This window comes from Ixodes scapularis, unplaced genomic scaffold (assembly GCF_016920785.2).
Source record: "Ixodes scapularis isolate PalLabHiFi unplaced genomic scaffold, ASM1692078v2 PGA_scaffold9__187_contigs__length_104089568, whole genome shotgun sequence".
Classification (NCBI taxonomy): Eukaryota; Metazoa; Arthropoda; class Arachnida; order Ixodida; family Ixodidae; genus Ixodes; species Ixodes scapularis.
The window spans coordinates 33,253,156-33,274,868 of record NW_024609884.1 but is presented as its reverse complement, the minus strand read 5'-3'; the positions used below and the strand labels follow the sequence as shown (position 1 = coordinate 33,274,868).

General features: G+C 45.8%; 1 protein-coding gene across 1 annotated transcript in view; it reads left to right on the top strand.

Annotated features, from left to right (window-relative positions):
• LOC115327870 overlaps positions 1 to 19,561 on the top strand; it is a 47,863-nt gene extending 28,302 nt beyond the window's left edge. Inside the window, exon 5 of the mRNA XM_029988915.4 lies at positions 15,380 to 19,561. Coding sequence (XP_029844775.2) covers positions 15,380 to 18,619 — 3,240 coding nt within the window. The 3' untranslated portion in view covers positions 18,620 to 19,561. The remainder of the gene's footprint in view (positions 1 to 15,379) is intronic.
• Positions 19,562 to 21,713: the final 2,152 nt, after the last annotated feature.

Here is a 21,713-nt window from a genome sequence, read left to right as displayed (position 1 = left end):
GGTGGTGGGTATGGTGACGGGTTTTTCTTGTTTCCGTACTTTATAAACTGCATTTGTTTCCTTTCCAATCTAAAATACCGAACAAAAACTACTTTTATAAATAATTGAAACGGTTCGGTCCACTTATATTTTGTATTTCGACTAAAAGAAGCTTTCAGCGGCTCTGACCAGTAGTAAGCCCAGAACCAAAGACTTCACATTTCGCGCGCTTTCGGCACCGCGGGTCGCCCCCGTAGGTGGAGGAGGTTTCCGCGTCGTTTGGTTAAAATATGACGCACTGATATTTAATTACTCTCTCTGTGCCCGCTTGCTTGCCCGAACCCCAAGAGACGTGGAAACCGCAAAAAAGGTAGACGCTTAAATATGATTGCAAAGCCCCTTTAACATTTGCCTGGAGTCACTCATCTGTGTCGTCTATTTTCCATCACCTTTTTCATCCATATTTTCCACCACCAAAACTGATAGATGCATGTCTCGAAGCCCGTTGGCATTTTAAAAACGGTTCTAATTGTTTAGCCGTAACTCGTAACGGCCGTCAGTACTGCGATTACAATATTACCCATAAAGCCAATTATTGAAAATTAATTGACAGGTTTTAGTTAAATAGCCAACCTACTATGACGGTCATTCCGTTATCTAATGTCTGTCGAGCCTGATATATACATGGTCTACATGGAATGATCATCCCTTTTTATATATATATATATATATTTGAATTAAAATCTGACAGCCTGTACTATATTAATATGGTAAATAAGTACATACAAAAACCAATTTTATGTACCCATTCTGATGTTAGCCTGAGACTGAGGCAGGAAAAGAGGAAGTTTCAAAGTAGAAGAAAAAGGAACAGTCGAGGATACGTCTCGTATCCTCGACTGTTCCTAGGCAGGAAAAGAGGAAGTTTCAAAGTAGAAGAAAAAGGAACAGTCGAGGATACGTCTCGTATCCTCGACTGTTCCTTTTTCTTCTACTTTGAAACTTCCTCTTTTCCTGCCTCAGTCTCAGGCTAACATCAGAATGGTTAATTTCCACCAGCTCGCCTGCGCACTCACTACAGTATCATCAATTTTATGTACTTTTTTTTTATTTCACATATTGGAGAAATTTAACAAAGGCTTTTAGTGGCTCAAAATTTTACTACATACTGATGACAGGAGAAACGGGAAATAAGTGCCGAAGGAACACATGTTCCCTCGGCTCTTATTTTTCATGATGTACCAACTGGCCCATTTAAGCATTTTATGACAGGAGAAACTGCACAGATCCACAGCTCTTTACTTTTTTTTTCTTTCTTTTTACAGATAGAGATTTGCATTTAAAACAATTGGAATGAGCTACCAAGCAATATTGTCATCTTAACTCATGTTGAAAATTTCATTACTACTGTGGAAAGTTTACTTACCCGAGTTTTTCCTTTTTTTGTTTCTATTTATGACTGTACTTTTTGTCGTAGTGTACCCACTCGCACGAAGCCTCCTTGAGTGGAGCCAGTAGTATTTCCAAACAAATAATAAGCAAATAAATGGAATGCGCATGTGTTTGTTAAAACCGGTCTCGACAGTAATTTGACACGTTACCGCTGGACAGTCTGGTTGATTCAAGAACACTCTTGATACTGCGGCATAGTCTTAGGAGGTCTCTATTGGGTCTAAAGCATGCCTGCATTGGGAAAGCATAAATGGACTAACCATTTCGATAGGGAGTACTTTGTTTCTTGTATTTCTTGAACTAAGCAGTTGTACTTGAGCTTATTCGACATGCTCAATGCAAAGCCGCTGACTACGCACACTACCGTTTTGAATTTGTGGCGAAAGACAGAGGAAACACAACCGCACAACGTGCAGATTTGGTTAAAACTGGTGTATTCCATTTTGCGCGCGCTCTGGCTGGCGTTCAGCAGGCGCTGTCCGCTCATGCAGACTGGCGTCGCCACATAACTCCCCCTCTAAAGACGGAGTCACTCCAGCGAACTTTTTTCCTGTCATAACGGTGATGAGGAGATTGGGCTTATTTGCTGAAAGGGGTTATGGCATGAATATAGTGTTCACAGTAAGTTTCACGAATTTTGGAGCTCTAGTAATTGCAAAAATTAATTTTCTGATGTTGATCATTTGTAAGAAATGATCAGACAACCCTGACAGAATACGACATAACCAGCCTCCACCCCTGCTTCCGATAGTCACATCATGGAGTCCGTGGGTCACGTGATGCTGACTCAGGCTCGCCCTGCTCGGTGATTCTCTTCGCCTAGGCACTTTTGTGAGCACAGTGTCTGCCACCCTGCCGCCTAACTCCTAGCACCTGCTCCTGTCTGCGCCTCTCTTTCTCCGCCACATTCATCGCTGGTCGCACGTGTTAAATGTCAAGGAGAAAGGAAAGCTAGCCGGTAGCGCGAGAACAGTTGCGAGAATGGAGGATGGAGAGAGCCTAGTTTGGGAGTGTATTCAGTAGGTCAGCCTCAGCTCCGTGGGTTGCGCCGCGGTGCTACCACGGGCCCGCGTGCAGCAGAGGCTGGCCGCGACACGGACCTCCAAACATCTCAGTAGGCAGAGCCAAGGGTCTGTGACAAAAACAACTGTATTTCTGAAACTAGCGTGCTGTTTACAAAACATATATCCTAAATATATGTTAACACATAGTGGGTTCTTCAGCCATAGTTATCTCATGTTTTATTTATTCCGTGTCATTCCCCCTTTACAGGGGTTAAGGCACGCCAAAAATAAAATATGAGATAGCTATACTGCTAGGACCTGTTGTATGTTCCTATATTTCTGCTAAATTTGTTTTGGAAATGGAACGACAGTTCGGGGATAAATCTATTTATATGCAGGACCCTCGGATCCGCCCCATTCCAAAGTGCTACCATGTTTGTTGGGTCAGTAACGTTATCTGCCCAACATGCGGTGTCTCCTTGCACGCACTCGCAGACTTGGCTCTCTCAACGTCTCGCACTTCAGCTTCCAAGGTCACCTTCCGCTTTTCGAGCACTCGGTTTCGAAACGACGTCTATGGCATTGCCCACTTCGCCTGAGGTCTTGACACTGATTACAGCAGTGACGAGAGTGATTGTTATCAAAGATGTTACAGGCTGGTCATTTTGACTTCGTCCCACTCACAACCAGCTCCAGCGAAGATGACGAGATCGTCGCGGACGAACTCGCCGTCATCCGTTACAATCTCGCCCATGCACGCACGGTGGAAGGTCAAAGGGCAAGGAGACAAGAACAAGAGTATACGTCAGAGTAGCCGAGTAGCATGAGAGAGTGTTATCGTACCGTGGCGAGGCAAGCTTGGGCAAGCATGGAGGCACCTAGAATGAAAAAGCTTTCAAATAAATATACGATCATGTGACTTGTGGGCATCATGGTGTGACTAGAGCAGTGTTGCCTAGTGGATATACAAAGTGCCATATACAAGCCTGGGCTGCGGAACAGGCGAGATCTTCTTTCATGGCTACACGAATGCCAAGAAGGACAGTTGGGAGAATCTCCAACCAACGAGTGGGATCTTGGGGGGCCATAAGTGAAGCCTTCAGTTGGCAGTGAAATTTCCCGATGAGACCATTGACTTGCGGATAGTAGGCACTCGTGTGTGTTTGTCGTTCCTAGCAGCTTGGAGAGATGTCAGTACAAGCCGACTCGAACTGTAGGCCCCTGTGTGCCGACAAAAGCAGATGCAACAGTTTCGGCCATGATGCCTTGGACGGGTGTCGCTTCCGGCCAGCGGGTAAACCGATTGACAACAGTGAGGAGGTAATAGTACTCTTTGCATGGTGGCTGAGGTCCGACGATATCGATGTGAACCTTTTCGACAGTGTGGTCGGGAGGGATAAACTTGGTAAGGGGAGTTGTAGTGTGCCGGTTTATTTTTGCACGCTGCCACGAAAGACATTCTCAAGCCCACTTTCTGCCGTCTATGTTCATGCCCAGCCGTACCTCATGCTCCACAACGAGTTTTTGAGAAGCTCAAATTTCAGGATGAGCGAGAGAATGGAGGGAGTCCAAAATTTGGCGGTGTAGCTCTGCAGAAACGAATGCGCACTGCCCGCCGGTGGGAGTGTTGCTAACAAAGGTGACGCCTGTCGAGGAGTCTGGAATGTCCGTAAGCAATAGAGACGTGGAACCGCGGAGGTGTCGGAGCTCTTCGTCCTTTTCTTGCAGCCTGGCGAACGCTTCCCGTGACAAATCTGGGATGTGAAGTTACGCAATGCAACTTAGTGTGTCTGCAGAGACGTTCTGAGCTGCTTTGACACTTCATATATCTGTGGAAAATTCAGCCAAGAAAGCAAGGTGTCGGACTTCTAAGGTGCTGTAGCGTTTCTCGGTGTATTTTTAAGAAGAACCCAAGGGGTTTCCATGCCCCACCAAGGTACTGCTGGACCACAGCTCCAACGGCAACTCCTGAGGCATATATCATGATACTTGTGAGGGCATCATGCTGTGGATGTTCCAGCAGAGCTGAATAAACTAAAGCAGTCTTGGCAACACAGAAAACGTCGTCAGCCTCTTAAACCCACGAAAGTGTAGCTGTTGGAGACTTGCATTGCGTGAGCAGGTCCGAGGGTGGTGGTGGTGCAATTTGATACAAAGTGGCAATAGAAGTTTACCAACCCAAGGAAACGATGCAGTTTCCGCAGGGATTCGGGGCAAGGAAACTCGGCGATGGCCTTCACTTTCGTCAGCAGTGATCGGATGTCTCAGTTGTCCATTACATGTCCCAGAAATTCCAAGGAAGAAACCCCAAACTCGAATTTGTCGACGTTTATGATGAGGTTGCATTCTCGAAGTAATTCGAAGAGAAGCAAGAGATGGTGATGGTGCTCCTTGGGTGACATACTTGCGACCAGAATATCATTGGCGTACTCAAAAACAAAAAGAAGTCCCCGTGTTACAACATCTATGAATCTCTGGAAGGTCTGTCCGGAATTTCTCAGCCCGAATGGCATGCGAGCAAACTCAAACAGGCCAAATGGCATCGTGATACCGGTCTTTGAAATATCCTTTGTGGCTACGGGAATTCGAAGATATGCTTTTGTAGGTCTATCTTCGAAGAGGTGGTGAACCCACCGAGGTTGACAGTGAAGTCTTGAATGTTCTGTAGGGTGTAGCAGTCAGGGAGCGTGGCCAGGTTCAGCGCACAGTAGTCTCTGCAAGGCCTTCAGTCGCCGGCTGTCTTCTTTGGAACCATGTGTAGCTGCGTGAACCAACAACTCGAGGACGGCTGAACAATCTCTATCTCCAAGATGTGTTTGAACTCCTGCCTAGCGACTTGGAGCTTTTCAGAAGATAGCCGCCATGGAACAGCATGAGTCGGCTGACTGCAGGTGATGATGTGGTGCACGACGTCATGTGTCACAGGCTTTGTCCAATTAGGGACACAGTCAGAGTCTGGAATTCTCTTATTAGATTTGTGTACGGCTCGGGCACGCAGCATTCCATCGTAAAAGCGAAGTATGAGATGCTTAAAAGCTTAATGGTAACGGAGAGTCCGGTGGTAGAATCTATGAGTTTCTTGTGTGCCATGTCAACTAAAGTGCGAACTGGGAGAGAAAGTCTGCACCCAGAATAGTGTGACTAACTGACACAACAAGAAACACCCAACAAAACATGTGCCAGACACCCAGTTCGACAGCAAGGGATCTTTGACCGTAAGTGGGGTGCTACTGCCGTTCACTGCACATAAGTAGCAGATGGGGCTGGAGCCCTTGTCAATGGAACGTGCAGGAAGAATGCTCTCCTGTGTCGACGAGAAATTCAAAATGTTAAAGTTTGTCCTTGAAGAAAAGCAGGTGACTATCAGTGGGTTTCGGAGGAGCACTCGTCACCGCTAGTGTTCTCTGGTCTTGTTTCCTGACCAACCCTCACTGCAGCATTCTGCTCTGGAATCAAATTTGCGATGGTACCAGCAAGGTTGGAGGTCTGGGGACTGGATCCTCGAAGAAGAATGTTGTCTCGAAAGTGACGCACGATTTGGGGGTCGAGCAGAATGGTAGGAGTGGCCATAATTAGAGTTCTTTGAATGACCGCCCAGGAAGCTCACGACAAGGGTGGATAGGTTCTTGAATTCTTCGCGCAGGGTCATCATCAGAGCCCTGCACAAATAACAGTTTGATCATCCGCATCTGCAGACTTCGTATCCACATCCACAACTTTCTTAAATAATTGTATCCGCATCCGATCCGCATCTGCAGACTTTGTATTTGCGTCCGATCCACGTCCGCAATGTTCTTAAATAATTGTTTCCGCATTCGATCCGCATCTGCAGACTTTGTATCCAAACCGCATCCACAAAATTTGAACTGTATCGGACTTGATCCGTGCATTCATTTTACATAATAAAATCAAGCTTTATTAAAACTTAAGAAAAAAAAGAAAAAAATCTGGATGGTATCCTATTAGCCGTCTGCTTACTCTTCCAAAAAGAACTTTTTGTGTAAGAATATGGTGAAGGTCATGTTATTATATTTATAAAATGTGCAATCATTCTTCCAGAGACACTTCGCATCACTCGAAAGATGATCACAGTTATTAGATATTCTTGAGGGTCCGTGGCACTGACACTCTGTCCAGTATATATGTGCTCAAAAGGAAGGAAATATATTTTTATTTTTGTTTTGTGAAACCCACTTCAACCAGGCGCATATTTTATAAACATGAAAATTGTCAGAGGACAGACTAATAACATTGTGTCATCTTTTTTAGGCCAAACAGTAAAAAAATGGGAGGAAAGGCACTCACTCGCAGCAGCAAAATACACGTGTATATCTGGTAAGGTGCGAATACACCACTGGGAAAATATCACAATATTTAAAAATGGCAACACCTCCAATCAGTCATAGTTTTAAACACGAACCCTCAACTGCATGCTCGGAACCATATAGTACTTCAAAAACAACTCGATGCCAACTGTTGAAGAAAAAAAAAACAAAAAAAACACACACACACGCAACTTTTTAGTCGCGGTTGCTGTAGAAGGAAGAGAATATCAACTCGGATGGATTCAGACTGGTTCACCTTTCTTAAATTAATACGTGCTCATGAGAAGTCTCTCTTCGTTGGTGCACTTGATGCTGGGGTGGCATGCACAAGCTGCTCTACAAGAATAAGGTACAAAAACTTGTGCTGGCGCAAGTTCCACTACTCCACAGGATTGAATTCAGTCTCCTCAATATATATTTGTAGGCAAAGGAGTCACTTGCAAATTTCTTCTACATTCTTCTAACTTGTATGTTATAGTTTTTGGGGGTTTTTTGCCGGAACATTTTCCGCTTTTTCCCTTCCAAAGAAGAACACGCTTCCCGGGACGACTGATACTCCTGCATTCTTTGCTTTTTCTAGGGACAGTATTTTTGGCGAGATAGAATGCTCTAAAGCAGTGGTCGGCAACCAGCGACCCGCGGGCCGGATCCGGCCCGCGAGGCAGTATTATGCGGCCCCTAGCCCCCAGTGCCCCCCCCCCCCCCCCCCCCCCCAACGCGATCGGCTAAAAAAAAAGAAGGAAAAAAAGATCAAGTTGTCTAATTCGCTGCCCGTTGCTTGCCTTCACGAATGACTGACGAGAACCTCCACAATGTTTTGCTACTCGCAGTTAGTAGCTTGAATGTGGATGTCCGTAGTTTGGCGAGCGCAGTTCAGAACCAGAAGTCTCACCGAGAGGAGTCTCTAGGTTTTTGTGGAAATGTTGTATCTCATGTCGTGTGTCGTGAAATAAAGAAACTGCTCATTTTCGATTTATGTACGTCAATGTAAGTTCGTGCAAGTGTTTTTTTTTTTTTTTAAATCTTAACCCCCCCCCCCCCCCCCCTTCTTCCCCGCTGCTTGCCGTTCGGCCCGTTCCACCTTAGCTTCACGGCGACTAGGCCCGCTGCCCGAAAAGGTTGCCGACCACTGCTCTAAAGCAATCTTTAGTGAGACTCAAACCTTTATTGACGTAAATAATGATTTTCTCCCCGATTGACACCTAGAGTGTAGTTTGCCCCTGCAATACATTCGATGATACGCTTCATATTATCACTCACTCATTACGGATGTAGATATCCGGATCCGATCTGCATCCGCAGCCCCTGGCATCCGCATCCAATCCGCAATCCACCAAATCTGATTCATTTTTATCCGAATCCGCCAGTTTACTGCGGATATCCGCGGATATGCAGGGCTCTAGTCATCACTCTTTCAGATGAGGCAAATTTCTGATGCAGAATTTCAGAAGGGTGATGAACTTCTCAAATGGAGCTAAGTAGAGTGGCTGAAGCTTGCTCACCCAGAGGCGCTTGTAGGTCGGAGCTGCACACAGAAGTCTGAGGTGGTGCAACTGCCATGATCTTGTCGCCATGTAGCACCAGAGCTGGCAGGGCCAAATTTGTTGTGGCAGTGAGCAGCATCTGTACTGTCGAAGGAAGATGTTGCGGGAAGAGTTCTTTTAGGAGTGCAGCTTCAGATGTTGCTGCCTGCCACTGATGCAAGTTCTAGATGTGACAGAGTAGTAGCTGCGGAGGGCATCGATTTCCAAGTTCTTCCACAATTGCTTGCGTTATGAAATTGTTGTTTGCTTAGGGATAGCAGCTTCCAGCGCTTCATACGGTGCGGCGGCAGGTGGATGCAAGAGAACTTCGCAAACTTCTAATGCAACTTAATTCGGAAGGGCAGCCGCAAGGTGTCTAAAATGCATCGCTTGTGATGTGGTGTTTGAGACACTGAAGCAAGCTTCTACTTGCAAAAACCAGACTTCTGGGTGCTGTGGCCAGAAGTAGAGGAGGCGCATAGCATAGTGGCTGACAGTCTGGAGAGGCTCACCATTATGGTGCATTTCTTTTGCGTTACTGTCCGTAGTCCGTGTCACCAATGTGGCGGATGAAAGAGAAAACTCAACCACACAACGTGAAGATTGGTTAAAACTAGTGTATTTCATTTCGAACGCGCTAGCCGGCGTTCAGCACACGCTCTCCGCTTGTGCCGACTGACGCCGCCACAGATTCAAGTACCTCGTGTGACCCGCCGCCAACTGTGCACTACCAATCTGAGATATAAAAAAAAAAAAAAAAAAATTCTTAGCCATAAAGCATTCTCAATTGTTATGTTCACAACATAGCAATTAACTACAGTGGCAACTACAACAATAATTTAACCCATCTCATCCACTAATCTGTCACTCCCTGCGGTGTCGAGTGAGGTGCTGCGGCTATCAGGCAAAAGACGTGCGATTTTAAGGAATTTAGTCTTATTCTTCCATCCAACCAGTACACAACCGCCAACCACCATGTGCTGGTGTAGCTAGATGAATGGATGTGAGCACGTCTTTCGTGTGCACTTCACTTCAAATTGTTTTTCTTACACAGTCATTAGTGCCACTTTATAAGATCTACCCACTCCACGGGAAAATAAATGTGCAAGTGATTTTAAAGCAATCAGTCCTTTGTTTGGTTCAGCACATTTCGGTTCGAAGCAGGGTGTCTAGCGACCAGGAAAAGTGGGAATTGTCAGGGAATTTTAAATCACCGGGAAAAATCGGGGAATTGTCAGGTGTATTGTCAAAATGCGAGACCAGTCAGGGAAAATGAGCCAGAAATGCCCGAGTGCCCCGAGCAAAGGCTTGAGGACTTGGGGGCAGAAAAGTAGGCAATAAATTTTGCTTAGAGCAGAGCACGGGCTCTGCTCACCTGATGTAGAGTGTGCTACCCAATGCAAAGGGAAAACCGACAAATCCAGTCCAAGCTATGCACTGGATTGGATTGGATTGAGGGCACAACACTAGACTAGATCCAGTTAGAGCCACTAGATTTAGTAACAAATGGGAAAGCCACAGACTCCAATTCAATCCAAGCCTTAATCTGGAAGTGCACAAAAGTGTGCATCTGGCAGCCATGCTGCCATTCGGTTATTGACGTGTGTGGTTAAACGTCGTGTTTTCGTCATGTTTCCGGAAGTGGCCTCTTCACTGACAATGTCTGCGGCAAGAAAGTGCTCGTTTAATCCGGACTGGACGAACCTGAATATTTTGGAATATGCAAGTTGGATTAAGCCCATGCAAAATGATCCTTGCAGTGCTCAGTGCTCAATGTGCCACAAAACGTTTTCTTTGAGCAACATGGGAAACACGGCAGTTTCCAGTCACGCATCAAACAAAATGCACCTTGCTCGCTTTGAAGTCTGAGTCGAGGATCAAGCCGTTCCCAATCTGAACTTCTGTCATTTTTTACAGCAACAACGAACTTCACACCACAAGTGTGAAGACATCAATGAGCAGCTTTCTACTGAAGAGTGCTGTAACAAAGGCCATGATAATTTGGTACTTAAACTCAATAGCGATTCACAGATCCCTTCGTTCTACAGCACCATTGGCCTCACTCTTCATGTTTCCCGCGTGTGAAGTCGCTGCAAAACTTCAGTTAGGACAAGGTAGGATATACCATCTGCCATGGTATTGCGCCCTACTTTCGGAATAAGCTGCTATCAAGTCTCGCCAGTGTGCATTTCGTAGTTGTTTCGTTTGACGAGTCGCTCAGCAAAGTGACTCAGAAGCAACAGATGGATGTACTTGTCCGATATTGGGACGACACTGCCAACGGCACTGTGAAGATGCAGTACCTCACCTCGTGCTTCCTGGGCCACACCTGTGCGGAGGGCCTGGCATCAACATTTAAGGAGGCCACAGAACTGATCAAGCAAGCGAAGATACTACAAGTTTCCATGGATGCTCAAGTTTCTAAGTTCTCTGAAGCAAGAACTGAAGGTATCAGATGAGAGCCACAATATTCTGGACATTGGAAGTTGTGGGCTGCACGTAATAAATGGTGCATACAAGGCAGGCCATGCTGCAACTGCTTCGGATGTTGTAGCATTCTTCACAGCAGCTACAACCTCTTCAAATAAGTGCTTGCTCATTGTGCCGATTGCGCCAACTTCACCGGGAGCACGCTATTTCCTCTCAAGTTATGTGCAGTAAAATGGTTATCAATGGGGCATTACAAGTTTTTCCGAACTTGGCAAAGTTCATAGAGTGTTCAGCAAAGGCAAGCAAGCAGCCGACATGCTCCAGCTACAGCGCTGTTGTGAACACAGTTGGTGATGAGCTGTTGCCGGCAAAGCTAGCCTTCATGCCGTAAATTGCTGAAGAACTGGAGCCATTTTTGGTAGAATTTCAGACCGACAAGCCAAAGGTTCCCTTTCTTTTTATGGCATTGTATAACGTCTTATGGTCACTGCTTGCAAGAATTCTCAAGAAGGAAATCCTGAATGCTGCAGACAGGCCCTTAAGCTACTGAAGAACTGTATAGCTGTAGCCGTTATTGATGTTGGATTGGCAGCAAAAGAACGAGCTCCGCAAGGCGCCCAAGCTACCACAGCTTACCTTGCTCAAGTTCAAGAAAGACTGCGTTTCCTTCGTTAAGGTATGCTCCGGAATGGTGATGGAGAGGTCACCATTGAAGCAACTAGGGGTGCCAGCTGCTTGGATCCAGCATTCGCATTGTCTCCGGAGGCTGGCCGCAAACGACTGACCCTCGCACTTTAAGTGCTTTCAGAAGACCAGTGGCTGACCGGTCTACAAGCAGAACGGGCCCATCGTTCCTATGTACAGATCTGTTCACTGAGCCATGCACAGGAAATACTGAAAGATCTTGACAGGAAAGGACAGAGGCTGGATGTTGTGTGGCTAAATTTCTGCTCACATGGTCACAAAGAGCTGCTGTGTTTTATCAAGATCGTCCCATGCTTGTCTCAAGGCAATGCTGCCGTAGAAAGAGGCTTTTCAGTCGACAAAGAGTGCATTGTTGAAAACTTGAAAGAAGAATCATTCATAGCACAGCGAGTGGTGGGCGACGCTGTGTTGGCAGCAGGCGGCGTGGACAAGGTTGAAATTACTGACAAGAAGGTGCACATTGTTTGCAATTCCTACAGCGTCTTTTGAGAGAAATTGCAGAAAAAGAAGGTAGAAAGTCGGGGAGTCAGATGTTCAGAAAAACAAGAAAAGAGTGACCGCTCTTGTGGAAGAACAAAGAAAATAAGCAAAGGCGCCAGTGAGTCGTTCATGAAGGTTCGTCTCCTGTGAGAAAAAATCAACTCCCTTAGGGGTAAGAGATGTGTGCTTGGACGACCTTTATGCAATGGCTGACAATCTTAAGCAGCAAGAGGAGATTGTGTTTGCATAAACTTTGTGCAGTATCATACCCCTGTCAGACGGGCACCTAACTGGGCCTTTTACACCAAAGGACCATTAGTGCAAATGTCATTCAAGCAATTCAAATGGCATTTAGCGTAAAGATCCTTTTCGTGAACCTGAGTTCCCGGAACTCCTTTACAGCTGCTAAAGGCGTACTCTCGTCAGCAGCGGTCTACACTTAGAGAAGCGAATTGGATTAAAAGATCGTACTGATATCTAAAATCAATGTTTTTATGTCTTTATTATTGAAAAATAATGTGTTTCATGTATATTCTGTACAGACCTCGCTCTACTAATAGTTTTCTGTACTCACGGCCCCAGCTATCTATTAGGCCTCGTCGTGCCACTGCTCGCCTGCTCGCATCGTCCGCTTCAGCACTTTGGTTTTCCTCCTCTTGATTTTCTTTACAACCATTGTTTTCTAGCTTTTATTTCTCTACTTTATATTTTATCATCCTTTAATAGTGTATTGCTAACTGTACTTTGTATATTTAATATTTCTTATACATATATATTTCTGTATCTCACTCTCGCATCATGCGACCCTTTCCTAGTCGTGGACGAAGGAGTGTCCATGACTAGGAAGGGGTCGCCGCGATTCCATTGGAGCGTTGAGGCGACCTAGGCGCTGATACGACTTTTGGAGGATCGGCTGGTGGACCTCCGACGCGTGCGATGAAACTCAAGCGCGAGCACGATACCGAACCGAACAGGGCAAAAGCGTAGCAGAAGCACGGAAAGGAGTGGGAACACTGAACAACATTAGGACTGAGTGAGCGGGAGACGCTCAGGGTTGCCGCTAATTGCCAAAAAACACTTTGCTTGGGCTTAAAATGGACCTGGTTGTGATCACTCGTCTGAACTCGTCATTTTGTCTTTTTTTATACTTTGCTTAAGAAAAACTTAGTAAGTTACTTATATCACCAAAATATTATTTTTCTGGCATGAACGTAATTGAAGCGTTTGAACTAGTTACGAGACTTCAATCGCTGTAAACATTGTCTAAATCACATTTACTTTTGCTGTCTGGCACGGCAGAACTTAAAGGTCATTTGAAAATCCTAAAGGCCTTTGGCACAAAGGTCCTTTTAGGTGCCCGTTTGACAGAGGTATTAGACACTCTAGTCAGATACCCTAATTTGTGCTGATTATAATTGTGCTCTATAAATAAAAAATACCTTGTGTGGTAATGGTCTTATCTATTGTCACGAATGACAAGGGATGAGGCTATAATAACTGAAGAAACTAAATGTTTAATGGGGCGAACTTGTGCCCAAAAATAAAAAGGGAACAGAATAAAGCAGAGCATTGTGGGCGTCGAAGTCGGTGTGACAGCAGAGTCGAATGCTAAGGCGAAACTGGCTCCGCTCGCTTTGCGGAATCCCTTATATACCCTCGGGGGTTTCTGTATCGTTCGGCGTAGAACTTTCGGTGCGTAGAACATTCGGAACTCGATCAGACGAGAATGTTCTGGAACTTACGAGAAGGCCACATTGAAAGAATAAATAAAAGGACAGTCCGCTAACTGGAATCGAACCTACACCTTCCGCGCGACAGTCAAGCACGGTAACCACTCGGTCACGCACGCGCTTGCTCGCCAACGCGCATGGCAATATTTAACTGCCTCTACAGTGGTCAGGGAATTTCACCTTAAATTGTCTGGGAAAATCTCAAAAAGTCAGGGAATTTAAAAAATATAATTTGCTAGACACTCTGAAAAGTTTTGGCATTCACTATTCAACATTTTGGCTACTATTCAGCACTGTTTGATTCGAATTTGATTTGAGCTAGACTTCCACAATTTTCACACCCCAAGGATAAAATGTAAGCTGCTGAGCATGTATGTGAATGCAACTTTGTTTTAAAAAAACTCAGAATGGGTGCATCTTGATGCCAGTTTGATACCTCGACAAATAGTGAGTAAGGATAAGAAGGTTTATTCGGTAATAAAAATACAGATACAAAGCCACTGGCCCGCTTAAGCCTAGTATGCTTGTGTATTGCGGGAACCGGCAGTACATTCCCAGGTTTCAGAGTGTAGGCATAAGACATAACTGAATAACCTACACATGAACACATAGCAATAAGTTGAAACTAATGTATGTGCACAATGTATTGCATTAAATGGGTACTCCGGCAATTTTTCGGCTACCATAACAAACTATATTTTATGAATCCCCAGCCTTTACCCTTTCCAGTATGCTATTTAGTATCGCCAAATTCGGAATAGTTATTGTGAAATCGGCAAATTAAATTGATGCCAAAACAACTTTCATATATGTTTGTGCTTTTCACTGCCGTGACATCAGTGGAAGGCTGACTTGCAAGTAGAGCAGGCAGTCAAAAATAGACTATGCCAGGCATTTGTTTTGTGCTGCTGTGCGGGGGCTGGAGCACGCTTTCAAAGCATTCATTTGACACCATGAAACTGTTTGTAATCAGTTAGGAACAAAGCCTACAGTTCAAAGAGTGAACCGCTGCCTGCCGCTGGCGTCACTTTTTCATTGTTACGAGTAGATAATTTTGTTTTCAAAAACACAATGAGAACGAAAATGTAAATTCAATAACTTAGCTTAAAAATATTATTTTGGCCTAATATTTGGGATACTATTTCAGCAATATTTCTTGGTGTGTTTAGCAAATTTTCAGGCAAATCAGAGACCATGAAGAAAACGCCGGAATACCCCTTCAAAACAAACATCAGTGTTGCACGCCCCACACCCCAAGCGTCATAATCATGCCAAACACCTCAGCCCCCCCCCCCCCCCCTTTGCAAAAAAAAAAAAAAAAATATTCTTGGCATGGCAGTTGTACATCACGTCAAACAGTTGTTGACACAGGTGGAGGTTCTTGAAGCTTGGCAGGTACCTGCCTAACAACGCCAACTTGCTAGGTGACCAGCCAATGGGAATAGCAGCAGCCACAGATATGGATGCCACCAGTTAAACCCATGTCCATTTGGCTGCTGCAGTGTGACTTTTACAACCAACCACCAGGATCACAGCAATCTGACCCTTTTCCATGGAGACCCCTGTGGCACATTGTGTTACTTTTTCATAGGCACTCCAGTGCATGCAAGTTGTAGAAGGATAATCATTGAGTACTAAGGTCCATTCAGGCTCTATTGTTTCAGTACTTTGTAAATACCCGGTAACCATAGATTCTATTAGTGAAAGCAGCTACATCTAACCTGTACCTTGACAACTCTGGTTTATCTTAGGTTGCAGAAGAAGAATCTGCCGTCGAAGAAGAAGAGGGACAGGTGATTGGCTACTTTCAGCTCGATCACTCCAGGCTTCAGCTGGTGGAAGGTGAGAACACCTTCTACCTCCCGCCGGATGCACTCGGGGAGCATGTCCTGATGACTGAAGATGGAAAAGAAGGGCAGCAGATCATAGTGGTGGTTGAAGAAGGCTCAGAAGATGCAGTCGTCCAAGCATTCGATGCCCGTGCATTGCTGGGTGATCAAACAACTTTTACAGTGGACCAACTGCAAGGTGCTCTTTCTGAGTCACTATCCCTACAAGACCAGTTTGCAGGAATGACGACCATCACTACGGGAGAGCAACAGCAGTTGCTTATTTTATCTGAGGATCCTGATGAGAAAGAAGGCCCAGGCTTCGAGGATACTGCAGTCGTCCCGGGAGCATCTCCCGGGGAAGAGAATGCTGACACAGAAAACACGCTGCTCTACCAGCAAGGCTTGGAAGAGGTACCTCCCGAACAGTGTAGCACTGCTAGTGAAGCAGGTCATGGAGAGCTGCAGCCAAGTCTAGAGGAACTGCCTGAAGGAACTGGTGACCTGAACAAATCTCTGGAGACTCTGGATAGTGGCAGTGATGTTCTGAAAAATTCTCTAGGTTTAGAGGTATGCTCGGGCCCCCTGCCACTAAGTGGGAATCTCAAGTTTGTGGCTGAAAATGAGCAGGTGTCGGAAGAGGGGCTCGGGAAGTGCACTGGAGCCGAGCTTGGGATGCTACCACCAATAATGGAAGGTAATTCTGAGTGTAGTAAAGCACAAATAGAGTCTGGATTTGGGGCTCCTCAGGCAGGGAGTGAAGAGGGTGGCTGCAGCAGGATCTCTGTTGATCCTGGGAAGAATGACGTGGTGCAATGTCATTTACTGCCTACTGTACTGATGAGACCAGAGGAACCTAGTATTGGCCAAGAAGGATATCAGGAACAGCCCAAGACTACTGGCCATGATGGAAATGACACATTGACCATGATCACCGAAGGTTTTCACAAAGAACTTCTGGAACAAGTACCTCCAACTGGTGCTCAAGACGAAAGTGTTCCTGGCACGGCTGTGTCGGAGCCATCTCAAGCCGCCTTGCTTGCTGCTTCTGAGCATTATGACCCACTCTCTTGTGGCAACGGTATTGGAGAAGGAGACGAAAGCTTTCGTGAGACAGTTGCTCACATAAACAACCTTCCTGATGTTCAAGGCGTAGAGAAGTCTGAAGAAAAATTAGTGGACAGAAGTGAAAATGTCCTTGATCTGCAACTAGATTGCAATACTCAGTCTAGAAGTATTTGCAAAGAAAGAGAAACAAATCTGGATCAACATAATTGTTTCAATGTGAATGAACTCTTCAGGGAAGAAAAAGAAGAAAATCTGAAGGATGTGAACGAGCTGTTTGACAAACAACCTGATGTTAACAGAGATACCTTGTTACACTCAGTGTCAAAAGTGGGTTTTCATCACAACATCCTTCACAAGAACTCTGAACTTGACATTGACAATGAGTCTGAAAATATGTCTAGTGAAATATCTCCTGTGAAGTGTCGGGGGGAAAGTGAAATGAGTTATGGTTCTGAAACTGCTGTGGCAGCTGAAGCAATTCCTTCCGAAACTCCTGCTGATTTTGAACAAAGCAATCCTAATCAAATGACATCTAGGAGTGCACTAATGAAAGATGAGGAGCAGATTCAAGTCATAAGTGCCAGTGATGGTCATGCATCAGTTTTGGAGCCTGTCAAAGAAAGTGAGCCAGGCAGTTCCCTGAGAGGAGTCTTGTTTGAAGAAGCAGAAAGTCATTTGATGGTACCAGATCTGGAGCATAAAAAAGATGTGATAAAAACCAAAGACCTTGACTTTATGGAAATGGATAAAGATAATTGTGTGGTCAGAGAAACAATCACGGATGCCACAGAACATGAGGCACTTCAGCTTAGGTCTGGTGCTGATGCAGGCAGCACTTATGAAAATACAGATGATCAGTTACAAGATGAGTTGCCGAGAAGCCCCAACAGCACTGAAGATCAAGGCCAAGATAATTGTGAAGACAGGTACACATACTCTGCAGATCATGATAGGTGTTTGGAAGGGACTGCTCCTCAGTCGATAAAAGAAGCCGAGTTTTTTTACCATGAGCTGCAGGAACAAGAGAAGGACAAGCCAAAAGGGAAAGCCTTGTCTACAGACAGCTCAATAGTGTTGGAGTCTGGGACATCAGGGAGCAAAGAGCATGACAGCAGCAGAGAGCTTAGTGACCTTGATCAGTCTGGTGAAAAACTGCTGGCTGCACTTGATTTAATGCCTTGCCAGGAGGCTTCAAATCTACCAACCAATGGCGTGGCCAAGCCCCCACCAACTAGCAAGCCACGAGACATCTTCCCAGATCTGAAGCCGAAAAGGAAACGGTCAAGTTTGTCCCAGGATGAGGCAAGCTCATTAGGTAAAAAGCGCTGGAGCCTCCGTACACCCACTACGCCACGAAAGCGAGTTATCATTCCTGACAGTGATGACGATGACTTTGATGTTTATGAGAGTTACGACATTCTGGATGATACTCAAAATAACAAATCAGAGGAAGCTTTCGATGCACTGCTCAGCTTCTTCAAGATAGAGCAGGCCCAGCAGGAAGCAGCTGAAGCTGCAGGTGCAAAGAAAAAGAATGCCAAAAAATCTCCTAAAGGGGCAGCTCCAAGAAGGAAGACACACAGGAAGTCGCTCGAAGCCACTTGTTCGACTCCAAAAGAAATGCAGTCACCCAAAGAAGTACCTGCTGCAAAGGAAACACCTTCACCAAAGAAACAGCGAGTGAAATTGTTGGAGAATGTGACTAGGAAAAATTCTGACATGAAGAGACAGGAGAATATTTGCACAGCCCCTGTACCTTCACCAACAAAACTAGCACGAAAGCGGCGATCCGAGCCCACAGAATCACTGCTCCCAAAGAAGGATGTGTTGGCTGAAAGCTGCAAACGTATTCCATCAGTGAGCGACACGTTTGCAGGTGACATCCACATTCGATGCCAGAAGCCAAGTTGTTCATCCGACAAAGGTATCCCACGTTATCACTGCTCCAAGTGTGGCTTTCGTTCAGCTCGAGTGGAGAACATCATATGGCACCACAAGCAGGACTGTCCTTACACAAAGAACCTGCACAGATGGGATCCAGAGCCATGGAATCAAGCAGACGTCCCCGACAGAAGTTTGCAACAACCTGTGTAAGTTTTTCTGTGTGTGCATGGACTACCATGGCTCATGGGAAGACTCAGTGACCTGAACGAGGCATTGGTAGTTTTACGTTACTTCCACCTTTTTTGGGGTTCTTTTTTATATGTTTACTTTAAGTGTGCATGTCAGCCACTGTCTTCGAGAGATCCCCGTGCAGGATGAAAGGTGGCTAAAAATGTATTGTGTGTTTTGAGAAGTGTAGGCATGGACCTGCTTGTGCTGTCAGTGAAGTGTTTGAGTTGTGGTACTCTGAAAAGTGAAGAACTCTGAGGCACAGAAGGTAACTCAGTCACCATGAAGCATGTTCATTTCAAGCTATTGCAACCACGTGGGAGCACTCTTATAGTTGCTTGCAGTGTATTCAAGTTGTCAACAGTCAAGTAACATGAGCTGTAGGTTGTGCACCCGATACATATGTGTGCTGTCCTTATTATTTGTCTGATTCAATTTCTTGCAAGATCTGAGCTAGTGCTGTCCATCTGCAGTGATTTCCCGTCGGTAGTTAGTTATGGTGTAACTTGGTGGTTTAAGTTGTTAGGCTCTGCTTTACATGGAAAATTCTGTTTGTCATTAATTGTTTGTTTCTCCAATTGATATGATCTTACTTTCACCAAAACAGTGAAAAGAAATCATGTAACATCAGCAAATGTGTGAAGAAATTAAATGCTACTATACCTTATTTTTTTTATTTTTTGTATGTTGACATTCTAGGTTTGACTTAATAGGGGGAGGATTACATTTGGTCATTGCTTAAATTGCCTCCTTCAACCACATTTTCGTTTGCCTTTTTTCCCCCTTATACACCTTTTCCGCGTAGTCGTCGCCATCTTGCGTGTTGCAGCGACAGCCGCGCCGTCTGGCGTCTGGCGTACGGTTGTTGTGCGCCCATTTTGGTATGCGGAGAGCAGCGTTGTTCCTAGCTCCTGCTTTGTCCCCATTGACCCCGTGCATCGTATCTTCATTGTTTTCCTTTTAGTGAGTTCTTAATTTGTTTGTTATTGAAAGTGTGAATTACTCTTGTGTTCTGGCGTGTTTATTCGCCCTCATGGCGCCCGTTGTTGCACCAACAGCACCGAGAGGTTCGTCGCCAGCGTCGCCGGTAATCGAAATCGGAGGCATGTTCACTTTTCCTGAGGACGTTTACCAGTGTTTACTCTTCGCGTGTTGTTGTTTGTGAAGAATGACTGCCTTCTGCAAATGACTAACGGAGGGTTTCTATGCGCGAGCGAGGGCGACCCTGGGCATAGAAGTATCATCGTTTAATCGTAAAAATACTCACAATGGGAGTTGGCGACGCGGGCCGAACGGTTTATTGTTATGGTGCACCGTCGAGGTACGATCGCTAGCACCGGGACATCTCTAGTTCGTATGACGCCCAGATGCTTCGGAACTATTCAGGAGATGGTGAAAGGGAGGGGGGGGGGGGGGGGGGGGGGGGAGGAGGAGGAGGAGGAGGAGGAGGAGGAGGAGGGGGGAGAACGACGACGATTTTGCGCCCTCTTTTTGTATTGTTTCCATTAACGTACTTTAACGGGCGTCGCTACCGAGCAAAACACAAAATTATAGTGCACATCCTCGTAGGAATGAACGGAATGAAAAGCAAAACATGAGTAGACAATAACAATCATTACACCCAGGGTCTTACATTTGCACCACAAGCTGCAAAATTCGTTCTGCATTTGTCTTATCGAGGCCTGTTACTGCACTTGTAGATGTCCGTTTCTATACTGCCTATTTGCTTTTTTTTTTCTATGTGCTGATATTGCATAGCTTCCCCGCTGATATCAGCGGGGAAGCGATGCAAAATGTATACGTTACAGCCGCATTCGCTTTGCGGCTTCTTGTGTTTGGTGCACAATTTGTCGCGCGCTATCTTCCGTTTTCGGAAATTGCTGCTGCAGCCAACGACTGCGCAGTGGCAGCCCGATGACCAAATATGCGCGGACATGATACATCGACGTATTAACCCACCTTATTACAACTCACTTTGCTGTCAAGGGCTTCAAAACCCATTTAACGCGCACCACTTCAGCATCTTGCCAGCCGGCTAGGCCTGCTCCCGCATACCGGAAGTGTTAGAACCGGAAGCACTACTCCCGCTGTGCGCCGAGTCGCCGAGTCGAGGCTACGCACGTTACGCGCTGGGTCGAGGTTAGACGGAAAAGGTGTATAGGCAAGGCACTCAAAATTTTTTTAAAACTTCATCCATCTGGTTCCTAATGTTCAAAAACTGTTTAGACCTTGTTCTGTCTCCAATGTTCTGGTGGCAAGCCATATCACTCTTCTAAAAACTAGTTTTTTTTTGTGTGTGTGTTATGGTTTTGAGATGATTACTGCACTAAAGAGTAAGTAAAAACCACTGATCTCTATATAGGGGTCTGGATGGTGCTTAGCTCCTCTCCGCGCCTGGCGCAGATGAAGTCACCGGAAGTTTGATGCTTGTCTCGGAAGCAGTGGTGTCACTAGGGTCAGCCGCACCCGGGGCAGTGGCCCGCCGCAACATCCCCCCTGCTCTCGTGGCCCTCCGACAACTCCCCCCCCCCCCCCCCACCCCCACCCCGTCTCTCGTGGCCCGCCGCGACACCCCCCCCCCCCCCCTTTCACTGCTTAGCTGCACCCCTCCAAGCGCTGCACCTCGTGGCGGCCCCCCCCCCCCCCCCCCCCCTCCCTTTGTGACGCCACTGCGCGGAAGTCGTGCGGCGACATTTAGTCTGTTTCGGTTCATGCTTTCTTGTCTTTCAGTGAGTTTTAATAATCCCGTTTTGAATAATATCTCAATAATAAAGCATTTGAATGTGGGACATATGCACACTTGATCAACTAGAATCTCAAAATATTCACATCCATTGGCTTCCCAGCAGACTTCTCGGGTCTGCATGTGCTGTTAGTGCAAAACAAGCAGGCTCTTTCGAGACAATCAGAAAATCCAGCGCCCTGGACGCTGTTCAAAACCAGCGCTCAGAAGAGTTAAAAAGCCTGTCAAGCGCTCACTTCCAGGACAAGCCGCTTACTTTCGGTGGCTTCATACCTGTTTGCCATCCAGCACCCTAGTAGACATCCGTGGTAAAAACAGGCCTCTTCCTGGTTT